General features: G+C 36.6%; 1 protein-coding gene and 1 pseudogene across 1 annotated transcript; one reads left to right on the top strand and one right to left on the bottom strand.

The window, feature by feature from the left end:
* Positions 1–5244: 5244 nt before the first annotated feature.
* Positions 5245–10783, bottom strand: LOC121327424 (annotated as a pseudogene).
* Positions 10784–11275: 492 nt separating this feature from the next.
* On the top strand, positions 11276–22255 carry LOC121326981 (V-type proton ATPase 21 kDa proteolipid subunit). Its single transcript, XM_041270689.1, has 8 exons — positions 11276–11523; positions 14623–14671; positions 16005–16088; positions 17022–17099; positions 17438–17507; positions 18307–18358; positions 21397–21587; positions 21904–22255. The coding sequence occupies exons 1-8, from the start codon at positions 11457–11459 to the stop codon at positions 21928–21930; spliced, it is 618 nt and encodes a 205-aa protein (XP_041126623.1). The 5' UTR covers positions 11276–11456; the 3' UTR covers positions 21931–22255.
* Positions 22256–23671: the final 1416 nt, after the last annotated feature.

Here is a 23671-nt window from a genome sequence, read left to right as displayed (position 1 = left end):
ATGTCTGCCTCCAACTCCAGCAAGGGGATACTAAAGCTGAAGAATATGCCTTTTCTGAAAAAGATATGCTCCTCACATTAGAAATGACGGCACTATGTGATCTGTCTCCTCTTGGTTTAACTCTTTTAGTTCTGCTTGGAATACTATATCATTAAGAAGTGAGTGACTCACTGACTGGCCTTCCCCAGCTGTTCCACAAGAATTAATGATCACCTAGCGCTAGTCGTCACTGACAGACAGGATTCCAACCCAATCACAGCCCGCAGTCCACACACTTTACACCACATGCTCAGCCCAATGACAAAATACTAACAGGGACTAATTTACCCTGCCTGTTATTAGTGTGATAGTGCGCTTCTTTCTATATCTTCCTTTATGTATTTAAGTACATGTGTGTCTGTGCATACACATATATGCATATGAACATTAATCTATTGATGACAGAAAGAAAAGGGGAAAGCGCTTGTTTCTACCAAATTATAAGAGACACAAAGGTCTATTTTTAAATATTAACCAGACAGCATGGTCAAATTGGATAATGATGTGGCAGTCAAGGCTTCATCCATCTCTGAAAAAGATCAGATGTACAAGCCTCTCATTTGAACATTATCAAAAATGACTGGAGCACTTTTTGTCCAAAAAAAAGGCTATACAATTCAAACCATACACAGGTTTAATTATTACAATTACACCCACATTATGACTGAAATGATATTAGCTGCTTTCTTCTGCATGGAATCTTTCCTTTTATTAGCAGTAACAGTACAAAATAATATTAATAATACGCTTGTGATTCCAGCTACTTTGTCCAACTGCTCCAAAGTTGGGTAATAGGGTACTACCACACACACTTACTAGTACACCCACCCCTCGTTATATCGCCCCTCACTATATTGCGGATTCGGATATATTGCGGTCCTGGAGTTGGCTCCTCATTTTTACAGTTTATTGCACATGCTGTACTATATGTAGACAATTTCACATAGAATTACTGTGTGTTTTATTTCGTACTGCATATCACAAACAAAAATAGACAAAACAATTCAAAACCAAGCACTAAAGCGTTTTTTTTTTTTTTTAAGCAATGCACTAGTCATAGGACAGTGATGTCAGCTCCCTGGCAACAAGCCTTGTGTGTTGGGAATGGATTATTTCAATGCAGCAGGTTTGAGCATTTGAGAAAGGAGAGGAAGATTCATGAAATTAGATTTAAGACTTAAGTTGATGAGAAGCAATTACCATCCACAGTACGAATTAAAACAGTGTGCTGGTTTTTATACGAAAAATGAGAAAAAGCATTGCATAGGGGATTTATACAGGACCCTGATGCCCACGATAAAACGAGGAAGTGGTTGTACGGTATTTATTATTTATTTTTCTCTGGGTCTCTCGCTATATTGCGGCCCTCGATATACAGCGGATTTGTACTGGACCCCGACACCCATGAGTGGTGTACTTCAAAACTGTTTTCCAGTCACTCCTTTGGCATATCAATATCTACAACTCCACTCCTAAATCTTCAGACTATTCATTCTGTTGACATAAAGAACTTAAAGAAGGTTCTATATTATCACAAGATGATATAAGACTGTTAATCAACAAAACAGACACCAAGAACTGCAATTTAGCATAAGTTTGGCTAGATTTAAGAACAGAAAGAATATGTGAAATAAGATTATGCCTGAAGTAGGTGTCATCATTTATACATTCAATTAGTTTGTTTATTTAAAATGCATTTAACAGTTCAGTAATCGTTCTGCGTACTGGTATCAGTGACTGCATAGAGGGGAAATATTAATTTGCACTGAAAACAAAAAAGCTGCTTATATTAAAATAAATAGAGTAAATTTACTGACACTACTGTCTGTTAATATGTAACAAATTTCTTTTTTTTTTTAATGTTTTAAAAATAGTTTTTTGCAATCAGGATAGAGACTGCACAATGGGGAAGGTGTGTTTTGTGGCTGCTTTGCACAGACCTAATGTAACTGTTTAATTAATTTAATTAGGCACACCTGCTAGTAATTGAGGCAGGTGTATAAACCAGGTCTGTAAGGTGAGTCAGCGTCTGCGTGAAGGCTAAGGCCTATGGAGACCAGCATGGGCACACCTGAGAAAAGGTACTGTGTTGCAATACCTGAGTTCAAGTGTTGGTTCTGGTTACCGGTAAACGGTTTAACCGTCTGGTTATAGTTAAAACTGATAAAAATGTAGTTAGAAATCCTGGAAGGAGTTAGGCTTCTGTTTTGTTTGAGTAAATACAAATAATTATGCAGGCATTGTTCTGTTTTAATTTAAATCTGCTATGAGGGTTCGTCTTTTAACACAATAAGCTTAACGTCCTGAAAGTGACAAGCTTACCCCCAATTTGCCACAACACAAAAAGACACAAGGCATCCAGCCAATGTTTAAATGCGGTCTGTAAATTGATAACACCAATGTTCATTGAAAAAAATGAATCATGCATGAAAACAAATGTTTAAAATGAACAATGAAACAATATTGTCTGTCGTGTTATTGGCCTTGCCTGCTAATTAGTTTAAAGTGCTAAAGTGAAAATGCCTATGATGACAGTTACAGAACAGAGGGGTGATAAGTAATTGCTTTTATAAATTATGCATGCCCATCAACTGCAGTAGTGGCAATATGAAAGGTCTGGTTAAAGGATTGCTAATTTGAGACATCACTCACTATACTGTGCTTTATAGCACTAAGTGGATTTGGTGGTAGGTTCTAAGCTTTCAGGTTCAATTATATTGTTATATTATTATTACTGTATTAACCCTATAACATTGAACAATGTTTGAGACAGTCCAGTTCTACCAAGAAACAAGAATGAAATATCATCACAAACTATCATGGTGTGTACTATCATACCTTCTCCACTGGCACATCTGACCCATGAGGGCTCAGTACAGTACGGGTATGGGTAGTTCTGCACTGGCACAGCTGACCCGTGAGGGCTCAGTACAGTACGGGTATGGGTAGTTCTCCACTGGCTATTTGTTGAGCTGAATGAGAACCAAAACCTGAAACACTGGCCTCACAAGACATCTGAATCTGGCTGTGAGCCGGGCTGAGCCAGGAACGGGGTTAAGGATTTAACCAGTCAGTCAGTACACTCCACAAAGACAAACAACAAACATGGCGGGCAGCGAGTGTGATGAGAGAAAAGTACAGCCTTGGGAAGTGCAGGTTGTAGTTTCTCTCTGGGCAGATAGAAGTGTTCATGACGATCTGCAGTCATGCGTCAGAAATGAAAAGTTTACGGCGAAAGTTCTGACAATTTGAAACAAATGGACAAACCGCTGGTACGGTACACTTAACTCACACACTCAAACACAAAATTCTACCAAATTTCTCATCCTTGACCTTTATTATAAAAGAAAAAAAAATGCGGAAAATAAAACAATTCTAAACTTGTTTAAAATTTTTTTTTTTTTTTAAAGCACCCAAACAAAAAACAACTAGAAAAAAACAACTATCCTTAAACGGGGTATCTTTGGCAAATCATATTTTTAAAACCTTTTTTTTTTCCCCTTCAACATAACTAATTGAACTTTAGTAGTAAATACAATCAATATGTTACAAGATACAGCTGTACTGTTGGTCTATTAATTTTTGAACACCATTTTTGTGCGTCTTTTGGCAAACTGAGTTAATTCAATTACTGCAATTAAATTACTGTACATATGTTAAATTAATTTCCCAAGCACATGTTGTTATTGGATTTGCATTTAGAGCTAAGTGGTCCTATTGTGCAAAATAATAATAAACATGTTATAGATTAGCTAATTGGTACACTTGCTCATGAGAAGCTAGAGTGAAGTATGCAGGAAGGAGAGGACCCCTAGCTTGTTGCTTTCTATATAATATAAACTGCAAAGCTGGATGTTTAAATAATGATACATGAAATTACTGAAAACAACGACTCATGGTTGATTTGGAATATGAAATGGAGTGCTACTGGGCCTTATTGGTTGTAAACACATATGCTTCTGTCTGCCCAATCCAAACATGTTCTTCTAGCTAAGCTTTTAAAGCTTAGATTTGTCATCTATGAAACAGACCGCTGTTAAACTGGATGCTAAAATATGCAGTTACAATACTGATATGTATACCAACAGACTGGTCCAAGTTAATTCCTGGCAAGGTTTTGACCTGAGCATATGAAAGGTACCTGGAAGGAAAAACACCCAAAATGTGCCATTATCTGTACACCAGCATTTTATAACATGGATAATTACAGTATGACTGTGGAGCATAAAACTAAGTTTTAACTAAAATTAGCCATTCATTTGGTTGACTGTGAACCCTCCCCCCTTGCTTCCTAGATTAATGGTAAGCCAATTTATTCATGCCTTCCTGAACAGGCATATATTTATTCTGAATAAATCATCAATAAACTATTTCTCATTAATTATACCGTACATTACATTTTCATATGTAGGATTATTTATAAATAATAGATGGTGTTACAAATGCTTAGCTTTGCTAAGACGGGTACAACCATCACTTTTAAAATGTTACTGTAATCTATTAAATGGTTTCTGATTATTTAAGGTTCCCTCATTCAATCAAATGTAAAGTTAATATTATCAAACAGTTTTGGCTAAAAGAACATTAACTACAAATGCCATGATTCTTTTTTATGCCCATTCCTTACATTTTTATGATTTTACATTCATTCTAAATGATTGAGTAGCTGCTAAAAAAAAAAAAAAAAGTCAAATCCAGTGATCAAATATGGGGTAAATTAAACGACAACTACAATACAGTCATCTACCAGCTATTCAGATACAAGGTTACCAGCTGGGACTTCACCTGCTGTGTAAAAAAGTGTTGCTATGGAAATAAAATGGGCACCATTATTACAATGGCTTCTGTCCTTGCTAAATATTGTGAAATACCTCACCGACGAGCTTGCTCATATGTTCAACCCACTGCTGGCATAGAAAGAAAGCATTCCCAAGGGCATCATTTACGGAACTGGCAGATCTCACAGAATGGTTTGTAAACCATTAGGTAAAACGAATATTTGTGATAGAAAGAGGTCTCTTTGTATTTAATTAATTTAATGACAGGAAAAATTTAATTTAACATTAAACAATCTTCAGTGTAAGAAGATCCAGGGACCAGGGATGGAAATACGACTCCCATTTCGTAGTAGTTTTACTATGACTTTAATAAGAAACGCCAGAGTCTGTTACCTATACACGGTGGCTAATCAAGCTTTTAGTAACACCTGGAAAGGGTGAAACTGCTACACAATAGGAGTTTATTTCCATCCCTATATAAACTTTTTTCAGTGCCACCAGTCCACTGTGGCTTTCCTTATTTTAAATCCCTTAAAGTGTCCACCTTCACCCGGAATCATAAATTCCTGATACTGCAAACTATTTCCTTTAAAAACCACTGGAATTTATACCACTATTAATATTTACATGGTGTGGTAGGTGGAAGAATATTTGTAGATTGATACCATGTTGTTGCTCGGTTCTGGACACAGAACTGTCAACATTGTTGAGGGCAAGCCACTTTGCAAGTTTGGATGTCATGAGTCTATCTTTACCCTGTCTCTTGTGATAGATACATATGTTTTAAGAAGCAACATCCTGAGCAGCCTGCTGCTTTAGCTATTCCCTTCTTCCTCGTAGGCAACTGCAATTCCTCACTTCCCTTCCACTGCTTTGGTCACAGGTGTCTCTCCCAGCTTCTGTTCCAATCCCTGCCAGCTACGACACGCCAAGGAGAAAGCTAAAATAATAATAAAAAAAGGATAATCCAGTCATTAGAGATAATCTACTGCTGCAAGATTTACACCGATATCCAAGCACTTCTAAAAACCTTGGAGTATATACAGTGCCTATTTGCTTGGTGCTGGCTAAGGTTGCCAAAATAGTTTCTTGAAACTTGGCTTGTGTTTTTGGTATCTCCACTTTAAATGGCTAGGCACTTTTGATAACATGGCGATTTTTCACATTTCCAATGTGTTTTTGTTTCAAATACATGTAACATAAAAGACAGACGAGACAAACTGAACAGACAACAAGTCCTGCAACAATTGTTATATAGCGCTTATATAGTGTAGTTTTTATTAGAAATAAATTAAACGTTGCTTTTTAATTGATTAAGAAGTATTTCAGTTAAAGTATACTTTGAATAATTTTGGATCGTGGGCTCATTATTCCTGTGTTCATTTGGGTCACCAATCAAAAAGTTTGGGAAACACTCCCCTTGTATATTTCCATGTTGACTCGGATGTCCTGTAATATACATATGCATGGATAAGTACCGGGGGTCTGCAAACTCCACAAAAAAACATTGAGAGAAAAAGGAGGACATTTTACCATAATTTGGCAGCTTATTTATCTTACTGTATGGCAGGTATTGACTTTTTTTTCTACATTTCACCTTGAGTGTTAGTAACTACACATTAAAACTGAAATGGTGCTTTTGTCTGATTTACTTCTGCTGCACCAATACATTCTCCAGTGCTGTTTATCTGACTCCTTTCATGTGCGTGTATATTATACTTACAAGAATCTGCCGTCTCCTGTTTATCACTGGTACTACAAGAATGCATTAATGGAGTGGTTCCAGGTTTTTTGATATCAATACAAATGCATTTAATTAAAGTTTTATACATATCTAGTGTCATTTTCAATATTGTATCTTATCCTTATCTAAAAGTCACCTGACAAAATACTTAGTTGCTAACTGAGGTTACAATTGTTGCTAAACAGAAAAAGCTTGTCATGCTGCACTTGATAGATATCTTAGAAAAACAAACTGTTACAACCTGCTGGGTTTGTCTGAGCCACCGTCAGTGTTGGGTTTCTCTGAACCAGAGAAGAACCGGGTAGATTGTCCTGGGATTCTGAGTTGTTCCAGTAAGAGGATCGCAGAGCCCCAGTGATCAGTGAGACATTAGTGTCGTCACCACCAGCATCTGGATCTGGATTAGGGAACTCAATGTGGCTGCATGCCCCTGTAAAAATAATTATGTCCATTTTGTTGCATTGAATTTGTGCTGTTAATGGAATCTTGCTTATAAAACAGATTATAAACAGTTTTTATCAAGTACTGTTAGGGTGATAACGTTATTGTGCTAGGCATTTACGTAAATTAAGTAAAATATATTGTTCTTACAAAAAGAGAAAAAGAACACTCAGCACGCAGCATCACACCTTCAGCTTAAACATACATATACAAGAAAGTCTTTAAGAAAATACAGATTTACCATCAGTCGAAACATTTCTCAAATATATTTTAGATACTCTGTCGTTTGAGGCATAAAACTCTCATATAGATCAAGTTGTTCCTCTGAATAGCTTTGGAATAAATTTGAGTGAAGCCTACCCGGTAGCAAGTCTCTGAAGCTGGTGACATATTCTCCAGTCCATTCCCTGTGCTTGTTACAGGCTATCTCCATTTCAAAGGGTGTCACCACCGGCCTGTAAAACTCGCTGCAGTCCAGGAAGGAATTCTCTGGACAGACCACCAGCACGTAAATATCAATCTCAACAAAATTTGCCAGCTTGGGCACATTAAGCTTCCCCATGGCAAACATGTAGCTCTTCTTCCCTGCTTTTCTAATCAGGTCCTTTAGATGGTCAATGATGGACAGGTAATCTGCAACACCAAGAGTGCCCACTAAAATGCCCACTACTTTGGAGTCTTTAGCCCTCTCAATTAAGTAATAGCGCTTCATTAGGACCTTGTTGACGTTCACTGACTCCTGCCTCCCAGCCCTCGTCTCGGGGTCAAAGGTGCAGAAGGAGCACTGGTTAAAGGTCATCATGAAGTTTGTTAAGGTTACCCCCTCCTGGCCTATGTAAAATACTCTGTAGTCTTCCAAGCTGCAGCCTTCCCTCAAGGCAAACTGACGGCCGAATTTCCTAACAAGCTGAACGTCTGTCTGGTTCGCATTAGTTTCAGCCTGGGCCTCTTCATGGGGTTTATCTGTCTGCCTGGGACTATAACACCGGGTCCCATCTGCGCTGATCTGGGACACGACAACATTGGCATACTCAGATTCAATGATATGCTGTAGACTACCTGTGAAGAGTAATTTCAATGACACAAACAGATTTAGTGTTTTTTTCTCAGTGTTTAATATGTTCCTGACTTGTTCGTCCGCATTTATGTATAAAGAGTGACATTCTGTGCATAATTACTAAAAGAGCTTAAGAATAACATACAGAAGGAACATTTAAATGGGGAATGAGTAAACTTACCCATGATGAAGGAATAGATCACGTCATAAAGTATAATCACATGGCTCTATGTCAGGGTAGTGTTCTCTGAAGGACTCCGCACATCTCTCAATGTCAACTGCCCTCTTACCGAACACATACATCACTGGCAGCCATCTAGAGGGGCTGAGACATGCTCTCCCATAATGGATAATCCCCTCTGCTCCAACATGCTCTGCTGCAACCTCGTCCACACAGCAGTTGCGACATACAAGAATAAGAAAAGTTCAGCCACCCCTGCTACTGGGGCAACAGTACCAGTTGCAATCACTGCATAACTACAGTGAATTGTACAGTGGATAGAGTACAGCATACCCTTGAACTAGGAAGTGGTTGTAAGCATATTCCTTGGACTGGGTCCTATTTGGCTAGATGAAAATATCAATGAGCACCATGATTTAAAAATGTTGCTAAAGCTGAAATGTCACATTTGCACATCATTTAAAAGAAAAATAATTGTTATCAGAAGCATAGATTACTACTGAGCTTGAAATGTGTCAGGCACCATGCTTTGGAATAAGGTTGAATGAGTTAATGCATCTTACACAAAATATGTTCAATATGTTCAAAGCCAAAAACTGATGGCTTTGAACATGTTGCCTATGAGGCATAAATGGGACCCTCTAGGGAAAGGCCAAGCTCATTAAAGTGTTGTGAGAATTCTTTGGCAGTTGTCAAGACATAGTGCAAGTAAATAAGTTAGAATGGCACTTCATTTCCCAATTAAGAAATGTTAATTGTTAATCGTTACCCTGAAAGTAACTAGGAGACATCACAAGCAGCAAACATGTTTTTTTTTCCTGTGAATTTTCAATTAGATGTACCACAACAGTTGACATTTTTACCTGCCATATGATGTATCTCCCAGTATATACATTTTTGCCCCAGTGCTCTTCTCAAGTTTTGCAGCTACTGCAGCTGAATCCACCAGTAGGTCATCAGGGAACTGCAATGCTACCTGAAATAGATTACATATAATGTAGCAAATATGCACACGGGCTCTGTCTGAATAAGATATACTACTAAACAACATCTATGGATATTAGGGGTAGTGGGACTTATTTTTCTTCCTTTTTAGCTTGTGCCCCTTTCTAGGATGATGCAAAGAAAATGGAAATTAAAGTAAGGCAACATTTTGCCTAGTTTCTCACTACAGGCTCCACACCTGGCACAAGAAATAAAAGCTACTGGACCCGACCTTGTGTAGCTGATTCTGCAAGATGAAGGTGCAGGTCTCCTCAATCTGATACACTTCACCCAGTGTCTCAACCCTGGTACTGCCAACTGCTGCCAGGGTACCCAGGGTCTGCTGGATCACCTGGGCACCATCGCTGCTGAATGCAGTCGCCATAGTTACTCTAAAAGGAAAACAAAGCCCTGATGGCATCTTTAATACAAACAACGCAATGTTTTATTTTTGCTGGCACGACTCAACCTGCACTCTAAGCTGTAGGTGAGCCACTAGGTCTAATTTTTGATGATCTATAGGGCAGCTGCAACAGGCGACAAGTGTCTAATGAAAAGGGCATCACTTTTATTCAGTCCAATTCAAATTTTCCTTATCTTTTTTACATTACAATAAAATGCATTTTTAAATTAAGAGGATGCTTTGCATCAAATCAAATAGATAATTAAGTATTGAGAATATACAGTGTTGGTGTGACCCATAGATATCCTGCTTCTGTATGTAGCATTGTCCTCAAGTTTCAGATTCCAATTAGCGCTAGTCTTAGGTAGTGATAATCGGAGTACCGTATGTGAAACTATTTTTTTTTATCCATAATAAAAACAGCAGCACCACCCTGTGTCGAAAAATAATTATGACATCATGTGCAGAGTGCAAATCGAATTTAGCAACGATACTAATTTAACAAACACTGTCCTAGACAAGTACTAGGGCAATCAAATTAACACATATTTAAATGCATTACATAAATAAAGAAATCAAAACAGACACAAAAGCTACTGTGCTATAACATACTGTCATTGCACGACAGTAATCATTTCATCGTTTTTGTTTTTTTGTTTTCTGATTCTTTTTTTTTTTTTTTCCAAACGATCTACATTGTAAATCTGAATTGCTCGCTAATTAATGCAGTAAGGAATACACTCTTTAATATGCTTCAATATATTCAAGGAACGTAAGTTTGTCGTTTCAGTTTGTGATGATAATACATGAAAGAAAATACATAGCTTATGTTATAAAACATGTTACTGTATGAATGAGCCTCATCTAGCAAAACAAAATGATCTGCACATTTTAATAATGCGTGTTTGAATCGTATATGTCCCTGTACTTTAAAGAAATATGAACAGCAACAGTTATCTCTATAGTTATAAATCGCCTTGCAAACTTACCACCGGGTTCTAGAATTATTTTCATTTTAGCACATGGGAATTCAGGGAACCACTTCCGGGAAGGGCTGGTAATCTTGGGCCAATCAGATGGTTGAAGGAAATTCTGTCGCTAATTCACTGGTGAATGTCATCCAACCACAACAAAGCAAAAATGAATGCTTGCACTACCCGACAATGTTTTTGGAGTTTTTTGTATTTTATTTTATTTTTTAAAATTAATATTATTGTGCAAGTAACATGACAAAAAAAAAAAAAAAAAAAAATAGCCGGATCGGCCTTGGGGTTGTGAGTTGTGGGGAAGACGCGATTTACATACAGGAAAGTCATTTTAGTAAACTTTTTAAATAACTGTATACATTGGTTACGAAATTATATCTATTTTATATATATATATATATATATATATATATATATATATATATATATATATATATATAATTGTTATTATTGTATAAATAAACACCACTGCACACTGCTATGACCGAACTCTCTCCCTTGACTGAAAAAAATGCATTATTTAACATTACATTTATCTTCACCAATGAATACCTTTGCATGGGTTACTCCCTCCCCTTCTTCAAACGGATAGAGGTGTCTACGTGATGTTGCCATCTGCTGTCCTGTGACGTGCGGGAAGACGTCACGTGCCCCATGGAACGTTCGTCACATGACCAGCTGCTACTCCCCCTTCCTGCAACAGAGAGGGAGAGAACCTGTTCCTCCTTCATTACAAATAAGTGTTCCGACGAAAAAGCTAACTAAATAGCAAACTAAATAGCTGAATAAAACAAACATTGCAGAATATAGGCATTAGCGTGAAAACCGTTATCTTCCAGCAACATGAACGGACACGCCATCCTCTATACCGGGGTCACTGTGGCCTTCTGGACTACCATTCTCATCGTCGGTAAGGATAGAATGTAAGGTGATGTTACTGCAAAATGGGGTATATATATATTTTTATAATGGTATCAATCAGTGTCAGATCATATGCTATTTACTTAAGTATTATTGCATCTAGTCTTTATACAAGACCATTTATTTAGTCTTTTTTTTTTTTTTTTTTTTTTTTTTAAAAAGCCAAATGAAGATGACAGCCGGACGTTTTTTTTCAACATCTATGCATTTATACCTTGCATTTATATCTGCTATTGGATGCCGTCCATATCATGTTTACATGAATTAATTAACGTTGTATTCCCCAGAGGCTAGTATTCATAAGAGTCCATTTATTGATGTATGGAGCGGTAGTATGGGCTTATAATTGTCAAGTCTGTGACGCCTCTTGTTGTAAACGTGAAATTGGTTAAACGTGAATGTTGACAGAATGGTTTGTGGTAGTGTGGATTATTTGTAAAAGGACTGAACACATTTAATGTTAAATGAGATTTGCATCGCATATGTAATTGCTGTCTTTTGAAGACCAGGTGTGTAACCGGTAATATCCTGGTTAAGTGACGATATGTTTAAAATATAATTGCCATTCCATTGCTGGATGACATCAGCTCATTAACTACCGTCGTATCTAAACGTCGGTTGTATGTAGCACACACTTTTGTGTGAGCTGTCCCTGACTAGACTTAATAATTTGCAATGTAAATGACATTACTGGTCTGTACTGTAATATACAGTGTAAAAGCTGCATCTCCCTGTTGCATGTCAGTTTTAGTCAAAGGGGGCAAGGCTTTAAAAATATTTTGTACCAAATTTTGAATGTATGCAATTGCAGCTTGATTATATCTTCAAAGAGAATGTTAACCCAAAGATCTAATCTATAGTAATGCTAGTTAAACATTTTTTATGCCTTACAGTTTTGTATGTGTTCTAGTTTGACTCTTGCAGTGGGGGTAAATAATCTCACAGAAGATAGTCCAAATTCATCAATACTGTACAGTAAGATTATGGCAAGGGAAACATTTAATTGTAATTACTAGATCAATAAAGACTGTATATATAAGCAGCAGTGTGCTAAATATAGATGTGTTCATTTACTTGGACATGGTGTACAATATTTTATAACCTCATTGATCACTTTCAAAAGCAGTTAGATTGTTCCTACTAAATGAATTTACATTTCCTTCATAAGTAACTGTAGCAACACAAGTTGTTCAAAGCTGCAGAAATATAAATGGTCAGTAGAATCATGTCTTCATATACCCTCAGATTCTGAAACTCCTAATAGCTTGTCCAGGCCAAGTTTTTGAAAATGCACTTCTTTAGATGTATGTCAAATTTGTTTACTATACAGCCTCCACATCCCCCCAGATTATGGCACACTGAATAATTTGTGTAAAAATATCATGAGATGCTGGCAAGGGGTTCTCTGGCTAAATACATTTAATTGTGACACAAACGGTTGGTAGCACAGCACCCCTCCTCCATTATGAATGGACCACTGAGAAAAACTGTACAGTTTCTGTCAGTGCTTTGTGTTTACTGTTAAAAGCAGAAGACATTTATTTCACTGTCATTCAGCAAAACCATTCCACCAAATGTGGAGTAAAATGCAAGCTAGATCGATTTCTTTCTTAAACTGGTACAATTTTGACCTTTTTTTCAAATCTGTGAATCAACTGAACATGCTTGCAGTTAATGAAACTGACAACAAAAGTAATTAATGCATTAGCTTGCCCTGAAATATATATTTAGGATTCTATAGCATAGTATATTTTGTGTTTGGAGTAAATAAATTGATTGTTGATTTGTTTCTACGTGTCATATCTCTTTTAGTTTTAGTCACTGGTTTAGGTGAATAACTTTCTTGTTGTGGTTTGTTCTACCTGGCTGAAACTCATCTGACCAGAGATTGTGCTTACAGTAAATAAGTTTAGTTTATTCCAGTCTATGGCAAACTAAGTGCGGTTTTCCATTATCCCTTGTTACTATACACCACGTGGATTTAGTGGAGTGAAGACAGACTGCAAAATAGGAAAGGAAGGAAGTGTTACACAACATGGTCAAAAATGGAGAACTGAAAACACTGCACAAGAAGAAGTTTGTTCCTGCCCTTATCAGTGTCATCATGATGTGTCATTTCTGGTGTCAGTTAAGTGGTTATAAACCCATGGTTTTAATGTTGGCATACTGAAGTAACTTAAAAAAAAATGATGGTGATTAAGTAGATTCAAGAAAATGCACAGAGTTCTTTTCTTCATTCAGTTGCCAAGTTTATTGAAATATGCAGAGAGTCTGGTCCCAGGTACAGGACAGAATACTCATTACAATGTTTGCATGACATTAAATACCTTTCTGTATAGATGGTCCACCTCCCCTTTCTCTGACACTTAACCAATGGTCAAGGTACAACACATTATTCTGTTAATTTAGTGTGTATGTGTGTGTGTAGTCTAGTGTGACAACCTCTGAACTCAGTGCATTCTTCACACTCCTGGAGAAAAAAAGGTCCATAAATCTGCCCCTTTGATCCCAGTGGCATTATCTCTTTCGATCTCTCTGAGAAGCTCTGGGTCCAACGCCAGTCCCTGGGAGCCTTTTAGCCCCTTTATGCTTTGCATTCCAAAGTCTTACAGCCTGGCCCCTTCTGGTCCACAGCATTGTTCTCTTTTTAGCTTGCAGTCAATGCTGGGCAAGAAACTTGTAGACACAAGGTCTCTATCAATTGTTAGCAGTACATGCAATTTGAACCAAACAGTCTGCTATCTGCAATATTAGTCTCTTTTCAGAAAAAAAAACACCAGTATAGCTCTGCCAGTCCACATGTGTAGCAAACTGCTAATCAATTCTCAATCCATGTTTTCCAACACATACCATTTTAAAATTAGATTTGAAATCTGATTAAAAAGTCTTAGAAATCACTACATTTCTTAAAATTGTTTGTTATGCACACAGATACACTGAAGACAAACTGCAGGTTATTGTCTACTGGAAAGCACCAGCTTGCTGAACACCATGCTATAGAGTGTTATTGGTACTGCAATGGTATAATGCTAATTTAAAACCAATATTATAATAATTGTTTTTTTTTTGTTTGTTTTTTGTTTTTTAGGCACGTGTTATACAATATTTGATCTTGGATTTCGATTTGATGTGGGTTGGTAAGTTTAAAAAAAAAAAAGTTGGAGTGCACTATGAATCTTCTTGTAGAGGATTGTCTCAGGTGACTTGTTTGCGCATATATATGTGTATGTGTATATATATATATATGTATATATATATATATATATATATATATATATATATATATATATATATATATATATATATATATAATGTTTGTTTATGCTACATACTGTAATTATTTACTGTACACACAGGAAAGTGCAGGATATCTGTACTGTGCTACATTAGAAATTGTTCACAGTGTTTTCTCTGTTTCAGGTCAGTGTTGGAGGACTGTTTACAGTTTATACAGCCTCAGGATAACTAATACATTATTTTTCAAGGAAGTCACAGGTCCTGGCCGGGGGTTGTTTCAGTGTGCTGTTTTTTACATTCCTTTGTTTAAGTTATCTCAGTGGCAAAATAGGCTTCACATAGCAAAACTATAATGTCGGTGACACAGGAAGCATCTGCAGTCATTCTGAGTCGTGATTTTACATTTCGATAAGTTTGTGTTGCAGTGCTTTGATCATATGAGTTCAAGAGCTGGTCTTCAGTTCTATCTGCCTACTATAGACATATATAATGTAGGAAATGTATTGGCAATTGATCTCAAGTGGCTGATCACTAGATGGCACTTACTTCTAGACTGACTCTTCTACACGTTTACACTTACAGTAGAATGACCAAGTCTACATTGCATATATCTGTGCGCGATCCTCCTGACCTGAGGTGAAAGCACCTTGTTGGAGAGTTATATTTAAAAAAAAACAAAAAAAAAACCACAGTATTTGTGTAATTAGAACAAGAGTCATTCATTATAATGTAAAGGGACATGGAAAAATACAGAAAAAATGCCATCTTAAGCTTTAAAACTCAATTAAGTTATTTTCCTTTCAGCTGTTTTTTTTTTTATTTTATTTTTTTATAGTTGTAGTCAAACTACATGGTGACATGAATGATCTGATAGAATATTTTATTAAAGTACATACAGATATTGCTGCAGAGTTAGAATTTTTAATGGATGAGTTTTTGTCACATGGAAATATAGTGTCAGTTATTGTTTCCAAAGTTAGAAACATTGTGTTTTATGTTTATTCTGCAGGGTTACTCAAAATAGACCCTTAACAAAACAACCTACTTAACCTCATACCTATAATGCCTTTTATAATGTGAGAAATTAATTGCGTGTCTCCAAGATGGGCACGTCTCAACTCATTATGTCCTGGATTGTTTCACAGTCTGATAGACCATACAAACTACTTCCCCGTTTATAAATACACTAATTTTACAAGGACACGTATGAATGCTTTTTCCATTGTTTTTCAGGTTCCTGACAGAGACCTCACCGTTCATGTGGGCAAATCTGGGAATCAGTTTGGCTATTTCCTTGTCTGTGGTTGGTGCTGCATGGTAAGTATATATTTTTTCGATTTTATCAGTTAATAGATGTATTAATAAGTGGTGGGAAGAATTCAGTATTGAAACGCAAACTTCAAACCAGCTGGGTAGTTGTGCCTATGATGATGTTCTACTACCAAATTATTCCATCATCCTCCATGCCACTTGTTTTAATAGTGAACAATGCATGATTTTCTTTCCCATTCTGCAGCAAATAGAACATGTTCTGTTCTTGGATATCAGCTGTAGGGTTCAAAAGCCACACAGCTCTATAAATTTGTTTGAAGAAATTCATGGAATACACAAACCTCTTATCTTTTTTCAATTTTATTATATCAATTTCCATGTAGTTTCAACCTAACAAAACAAAACCTAGAGTCGTCTCCTTTTTAGCACCATAATTTACTGAGTACTGTAAATGCCTTTCAAAGGGAAGTTCCCCTTATTGGTGATAGCTCAGAATCAGGTAACCTATTTTAAATAGTGGTCTGTTGATTGCAAAGCTTGTCATAATTAGTTAGATGCTCTATAGAAATTGTATGTTAACTGTTTTAAATATTATATTAGTATTGTGTTGCGTGTGACGTCTGTACCACGGCTCACCTCTGCAATGGAAAAACAACCCATAGCTGCACCATGAGGGTTCGATACGGCTCTGGCGTTGCTTGGTTGTACAGTTGAATATGGTATATTTCTGAAGTTATATGCATACTTTATGTATTCTGTCCTACAAATTGTATCTGGAATTATTGTTCCATTTGCTGTGTCCGTGACGTTGTAATGTGTTTGGAATTATGTCACTTGGTTTGGAGGAGCTGAGTAAAAGGTGATTAAGACAAAACAATGCAGTGGTAATTTCCATGCAAATTAAAAATCTGTATTATCTATACATAAATATGAATGAGGTTAAGGTAAGGTTAATGTTTTTTTTTTCTTTTTGTACAGGGGTATTTACATCACAGGCTCCAGCATCCTTGGTGGTGGTGTGAAAGCACCCAGGATTAAAACGAAAAACCTTGTCAGGTATCATGCTGTTGAGATTATTATAGATATACAACATCTCTATTCTACTTAATTGGTAGAAAAATAATCTTAAAATTGTTATTGTTGACTTGCAGTGTAATTGTTCCTGCAGACAACTGCGGATTTAATCTGCATAATTTATTTAAAAGTCTTGTGGATTACTATTATCTATACTAACTATTCACAGTAGTTAAAAGAACAGGCTATACACAGATGTTTGGCAAGCAGTAGTTGTCCAAAATAAATAAATGGGCTATAAAAATGACAGAAGAAACCTCACTGGAAACACATTTCACAAATGAACATGCATCAGACTCATGTCCTTACTTTCTTTGTAGCATCATTTTCTGTGAAGCTGTCGCCATCTATGGGATTATTATGGCAATTGTCATTAGTAACATGGCTGAGGTACGTATCCTGCTGCTTCCAGTAATGGAGCCGAATACAAATCCAAAACTTTATCCTAGTACTTTATGTCTAGACATAGCTGGGATCAAAAAAAGGACAGGAATTAATTTAGTTACACATTTGGGCAGCAAGGGTATTCTCAAACAGCTGCATTAGTACTATAACACGGGCATAACGCAGCTCATGGTAAGTGGTTTTATACAGAACTGTAAACCCACAAGAGATATACAACATGACAGACCAAACACAGCAAAAAAACAATAATAAAAAAAAAAAAAGCCGCCCACATTATCATTAAGGTGAACTACACCACTGCTAACCATAAAATGACCAATCAGCCACTACTTTCTGCCATCTTGGAATCTACAGTAACAACTGACCTGATCCCTTGCAATATTTATAGTTAAGAATAAACTCGCTCATTATCATTTACACGTGCAGTGCGGGTTTCTATGCGTAACTGGGCGTGCATTTCCTGTGTGTTTCGTCATTTACATGGGTAAATGAGATTTGCCCTATCCCATTCTTTGGTCCCTTTTTTTTTTTTTTTTTTTCCCAGCCAGAAACCTGATTTACCCGAGTAATTCTCGCAAACATGCATGCGCATCCCCCCATGATTGTAATGCTATTCCTAAAACACAAGTGTTTACAACATAAACACATCTGCCCCTAGAACATTTTTTAAATTTTTTTTTTTTTTGGTAGTTGTAGTCTTGCTTTTAGCTCAGTTTGCTCCTTCTGGATTTCTGTTTGTTTGTTTGTTTATTTATTTATTTATTTATTTATTTATTCTTTCTAGAATTTCAGTGGCACCACCCCTGAGACGATTGGAGCAAGGAACTACCAAGCAGGTACAAAATAAGTTTGAATTTCAATGCTATTGTTTTAGTTTTCATCGGCTTTATTCAAAAGTTAATCATTGAAAGACTTCAACAACAGCTTATGGTTATGTGTATGTAAGTTCCAAGGTTCAGTGGAAGACAGACAATCCAGTAAAACAGCTAAAACAATGTTGAGATAGGCACACTTGAGAACAGGCACATTGATTTGTAACAAACTTTGAATTGATGTTTATTTTTTCTTCCAGCTATATATTGGCAAAGTATTATAGAACACCATGTATGGTGCTTTGTGATGGTGGTCCACTATGAAAGGTGCTATATAAAATAAAGATTGATTGATTGTTTTTACAACAGATGCATTACCAGAGTTGTTTTGGGTTTTTTTTTGTTTTTTTTTGTCCCAACCAAATTCCTATTAAAATGAATAGTGTAACCCCTCCATGAACTAGAACCTGTCTAACATGGTATTTGTCAGAATTTGTTCCGCATTGAACAGTAGATGCTGTACTTCCTATGCTCCCATGTGGTGCAGGATTACTTACTTTTATACTGAATATCTTTTTGTACTTTTAAATTTGATATTGACATTTTGCACAGTAATGAGAGATGATGCACTCTGAATATATAACACTTTAATCAGAAGGGAAACTGTGGTTTTTTGTGCATTTTAAAATGATTTACAAAGTAGTAAAAAAAATAACATTTATTCAACACACGGAAACCGGCACTTTCTCTTAGTGTGAGTTCTGAGTAAATTAGATCAAACTCGCTACTTTTGGCTTTTAATTTATGCATGAGTTATTACTTTATGTATTTATGTTTGTTGGGGGGGGGGGGGGACGGACAAACTCATCCATCGCATTAAAAGAAAATAGTTGCATGAGGATTTATATAAGGTAAAAAATGTGAGGGAGTGAGTATAAAACGTTATTATATAATATAGCAGTTTGAAGTTCAACATCCTGTTTCTGGTTAATTATCACGCCTTTTATAAATGTCAGTGTTTTGGGCATTAATGTTGACATGTTCTTTGTGATTGGTGCGTATTAGGGGTGGGAAGATTCATCGTTTATCGATGCGTCGCGATACTTTACAACACGATACGATACACCTTCGTGTGTCGTGATACAAGCTTGAAATGAGTAGCTTACAAGGGATAAAAATATGAACTATATGACTTAAAAAGTTAATCAACATTTAGAGAAAGAAAAAGAAACTTAATAATAATAATAATAATAATAATAATAATAATAATAATAATAATAATAATAATGTGGTTTTGTCTGTATTGCATTGCTAGCATTCAGGGAACTGACACTGGGCGTGTGAAGTAAGTGAGTCGCTCAGAAAGCACACTGAGCTCATTTAAATGACTTAACGCTCTGCTCCATGAGAGTGCTGAGCGACATTTAAAAATGGAGAATAATAATTTGCTTGTGTTTGTTTCTACAAATTCGAAAACAACAATTTTTACCATATTTAGCCAATTAATACATAACTTCATTAATCGAAACCAGTTCATCGTTCTTGACAAACGTTTTTGTCAATCCTGCCTGTCATCTCCACATGTTTCCTGCAGGTGGCCATTCCGTTCGCTCCCTCTGATCACTGATGAGAAATGCTCAGGAGTGCTCTGCGCGGCTCAGCAGGAGCGGAACTGATCAAGTCGTTAAGTTGATTCTTTTACTGAGCTGCTCTGAACCACTCGCTTACTTAACGTGCCTACTGTTTCAGAACACTGCAGAAACGCTGCCTGGCCAATGGTAGTTGAGACAGTGATGATTCTGGCCAATGGGAGTGTAGTGGAGGCAGAGAGAGCCTGCCTTGTGAACAGAGAGGAATCAGGAAGCGAGCAGTGGCTGTAGAAAATTGCTGCTACAACTGTAATTTTGTTAAATTTACTAGTTTTTGTATTCAAATGCTATATATTGTCTCCTGTGTGATAGCATTTTATGTCCTTTAAATAGATAGCTATATGTTGTTCTTTTTCATTTTACCAGTTTTAATGTGTTGCTTTCCTTAATGCGTCCTAATCATAATCCAGTGTAAATGAGGAAAGTCTGTCATTTATGAGGCAGGTTAGGCTATAAAAATTGGCTCTTTTTTTGTGGAAAGGACATTTCTTGTTTTCTATAATGCTATTTGTTATAGATGACAAAACATATCACATTTCTTACGAGTTTTATTTTATATTTGCTCACCTTTTCAGTAATAATGTTTTATTTGGTTGCATAATCTTTAAACTTTGATTTGGTTGAATATGTTACTTTTGACGACTCTTCTAAACGATCTGTGATTTGTGTTTTGCTTCACTTGTTGTTGGTGTCAGACAGTCGCAGCTTTTGTGATCATAAGATATAAAATTAAATACAGACGACAAGGCCGTATCTTTTAAATTGCTCCTCTTGACATATCTATTTGTATGTGCCATCAGCAGTGAAATATCCTTTTATACCGCTGTAATCAACAAAGTGAATACTGCAAACTTGTATGTTTTAAATCAGGAACATTTCAATGCTTACAGCCACTTTTAAACAAATGTTTTTGTTTGTTTTGGGAAACGATGATCATGTATACCCAAATTCTTATAAAAAATGATTTGTACAGCCAGGGCCTGTGCAATTTACATTACACTGGACTGACTCTTCCAACCAGTGACGTCACCGGAAGTGAATTTCAGATATGGCGAACTACGGGTTGATAAACCAAGGAGTTTAAATACCTGTCAAACAGTAAAAAGAAACCCGAGATCACATTGCTTTTGTACCTTTAAGAATATAATCACAAAGTGATAAGTGTTTCCCTTCATCTGTAAGTACAGGTTGAAGGATCATTTGTGTTAATTCAATTAGCAATACCTATGTATACACCAGGGGGCACTCAAGCACTTCTTTTGACTTGTAAATACTGTAGTGTACTGAAATAGGACAGAATAATTGCACCTTGAAATCTAAACTGATTTAGTATTTTATTTGGCCTTGCAAGTGTTAATTTTAAAAATACATTTTAAAAGCTGTTGTGATTGAATGCTTTGTTCTTAATTGCAGGGTATTCCATGTTTGGTGCTGGTCTAACCGTGGGCTTCTCCAATCTGTTCTGTGGTATCTGTGTTGGCATTGTTGGAAGTGGAGCTGCGCTTGCTGACGCACAGAATGGCAGCCTTTTTGTAAAGATCCTTATTGTGGAAATCTTTGGAAGCGCCATTGGATTGTTTGGAGTCATTGTTGCTATCTTACAGGTAATACCAACAGTGACTTATTTTGTATAAATTATCTTGTTTTTATAGAAGCATATAAAACAGGCTCTCGTCTAAACAGATATTATTTAGTAGATTAAAAATAAACTACATTTCATGAGAGGTATTTATGAAGTTTTGCGCCCCCCCCCCCCCCCCTTTTTTTTTTTTTTTTTTTTTTTTTTTTTTAAGTGAATGCACAATTGCTTGTCATACAAGGAGTGATTTTATGTATTACTTTTTACCCTTTTATTAAAATATACCAATAAAATAATATATTGTGCTGTAATTATTCTATCATTTTTTGTCTTCCTACCAGACATCTAAGGTAAAGATGGGTGACTAAAAGATGTGACAAGGCCGTACAATTCACAAGACTTTCAGAAGATGACAATTCTGGGGACGAGACACAATTGAATTGTATATAGTAATTTATTTAAATGTGTTGGTTTTTTTCCTGACATGTTTGACATTTAACCCATCATTTGCTGAAGAGTGACTTTTGTGACCTTAAAACCATTGATGGTGACGTGATATATTTGTACCCAGTTGTCTTAAATGTAACTGTTTAGTTTAAAAGAAGTAGTGAGCTTGTCTTTACGATTATTCCCCTTAAATCTGAAAATTAGGTGGTGATGACAGGCCAAAAAAAATTCTTAATGGTTTAAGATCAACTAACTAATACATATTTTTGTAAATGGTATGGTTTTGTTGTTAATTGGGGCAAAATGAATGTCTTGGTGTTCTGTAGACTTTTTTTAATCATTGTAAAGTTATCAAAATACTAAAATGTATTTAAAAAGTTCCTTTACCTGTCCAAATCTCTCTCTTTATAAATCCACAAGAGTAACAACTGGATGGAATGCTTTAGAGCAGGGGTGTCCAATCCTGGTCCTGGAGGGCTGGTGTCCCTCCTGGTTTTTGTTCCAATTGGTAATAATTGGTTCAGTTAAGTAATTCAGGACACAGTTGGAACAAAAACCAGGACGGACACTGACCCTCCAGGACCAGGATTGGACACCCTTGCAAGGTCTCTAAAATATGGATAACTTCTAAATGTGTTAAAGATGTCAAACTGACAGACGTATCTGCCCACAGGTAGAGATGACTATGTGACTTCATGCATTCCATTGGTTGACAGTTAATTTCTAATAGTGACCACACAGACATCTCGTGTTACTGCAGTCTAAAGGGTGTGAGCAGTATAAACTAGATTTCAATGCCGTATTCGGAGGGAAAAGTCTGGGGTTTTAATTAATGTCAAAATCCAGACAATCCCCACTGGTTGAGATTCAATAAGCAAACAATATGTTGTTGTGCTCGGTCTAGTCACAAGGGATTAAGGCATAATGGTCGACTCATACTCATTTAATGAAAATAAATGGCATATGTACAGTTGATCTTAACCACCATTTGTGTTTTAAGTACTATGTGCATTGTGTCAGATCAAGAAATAATTAAATGCTTGTGCAAACTGTGAAGTGGCATGCTTTGATTCTTATACTGTAAGTGTAGCTGGATATAACTAAGATGAATGGATATGAATTGTGAGTTGTATTTTAAATACATTTTTCAGCCTTTTATATGAACAGTCATTTAATTATTGTGATAAAGAAAGAAGGCTGTCCGTATAATAGAAATGTATCTTGAACAGGGGCTCCCGATGGCACGTCCAGTACAGATGCTCAGTGTTGAGTGCAGGATGCGCCCTATAGCCTGGGGATAACTGGTTCATATCCAGGCTATGTCATTTGCCAACCAGGAGTTCCCAGGGTCGACGCACAATTTGCTGAGTGCACCCGGGTATGGAGGGCTCAGGCTACGACCATATTAATCCTTGATTCACCGCACGCCAGTGACTCCTGTGGCTGGCAGGACACATGCGGGTCTGCTGTGATGCCATCTAGATCTGTGTTCTCTGGCACTGTAGGTCTGATGGCTTCTCTGTGGACCTGTGGTGCGAAAAAAGACTGCTTGGCAGGGCAGGTTTAGGAGGACGGGCGTGCCTACCGCCATTTCGCAGAGGTTGCAGCAGTGGAACGAGATCAATACATAGAATTGCCGATTCCAAATTGGTGGGGAAAAAA

The sequence above is a fragment of the Polyodon spathula genome, chromosome 14 (genome assembly GCF_017654505.1).
Source record: "Polyodon spathula isolate WHYD16114869_AA chromosome 14, ASM1765450v1, whole genome shotgun sequence".
In the NCBI taxonomy this organism is placed as follows: domain Eukaryota; kingdom Metazoa; phylum Chordata; class Actinopteri; order Acipenseriformes; family Polyodontidae; genus Polyodon; species Polyodon spathula.
This window is presented reverse-complemented; position numbering and strand designations above follow the sequence as displayed.

Excerpts from the sequence above, each read along its gene's own strand:
- LOC121326981 (XM_041270689.1), top strand. The coding sequence starts at position 11,457 with ATGAACGGACACGCCATCCTCTATACCGGGGTCACTGTGGCCTTCTGG. Across the intron at positions 17,100-17,437 it reads AAAACGAAAAACCTTGTCAG|CATCATTTTCTGTGAAGCTG; the intron begins GTATCATGCTGT and ends CTTTCTTTGTAG. Across the intron at positions 17,508-18,306 it reads TCATTAGTAACATGGCTGAG|AATTTCAGTGGCACCACCCC; the intron begins GTACGTATCCTG and ends TATTCTTTCTAG.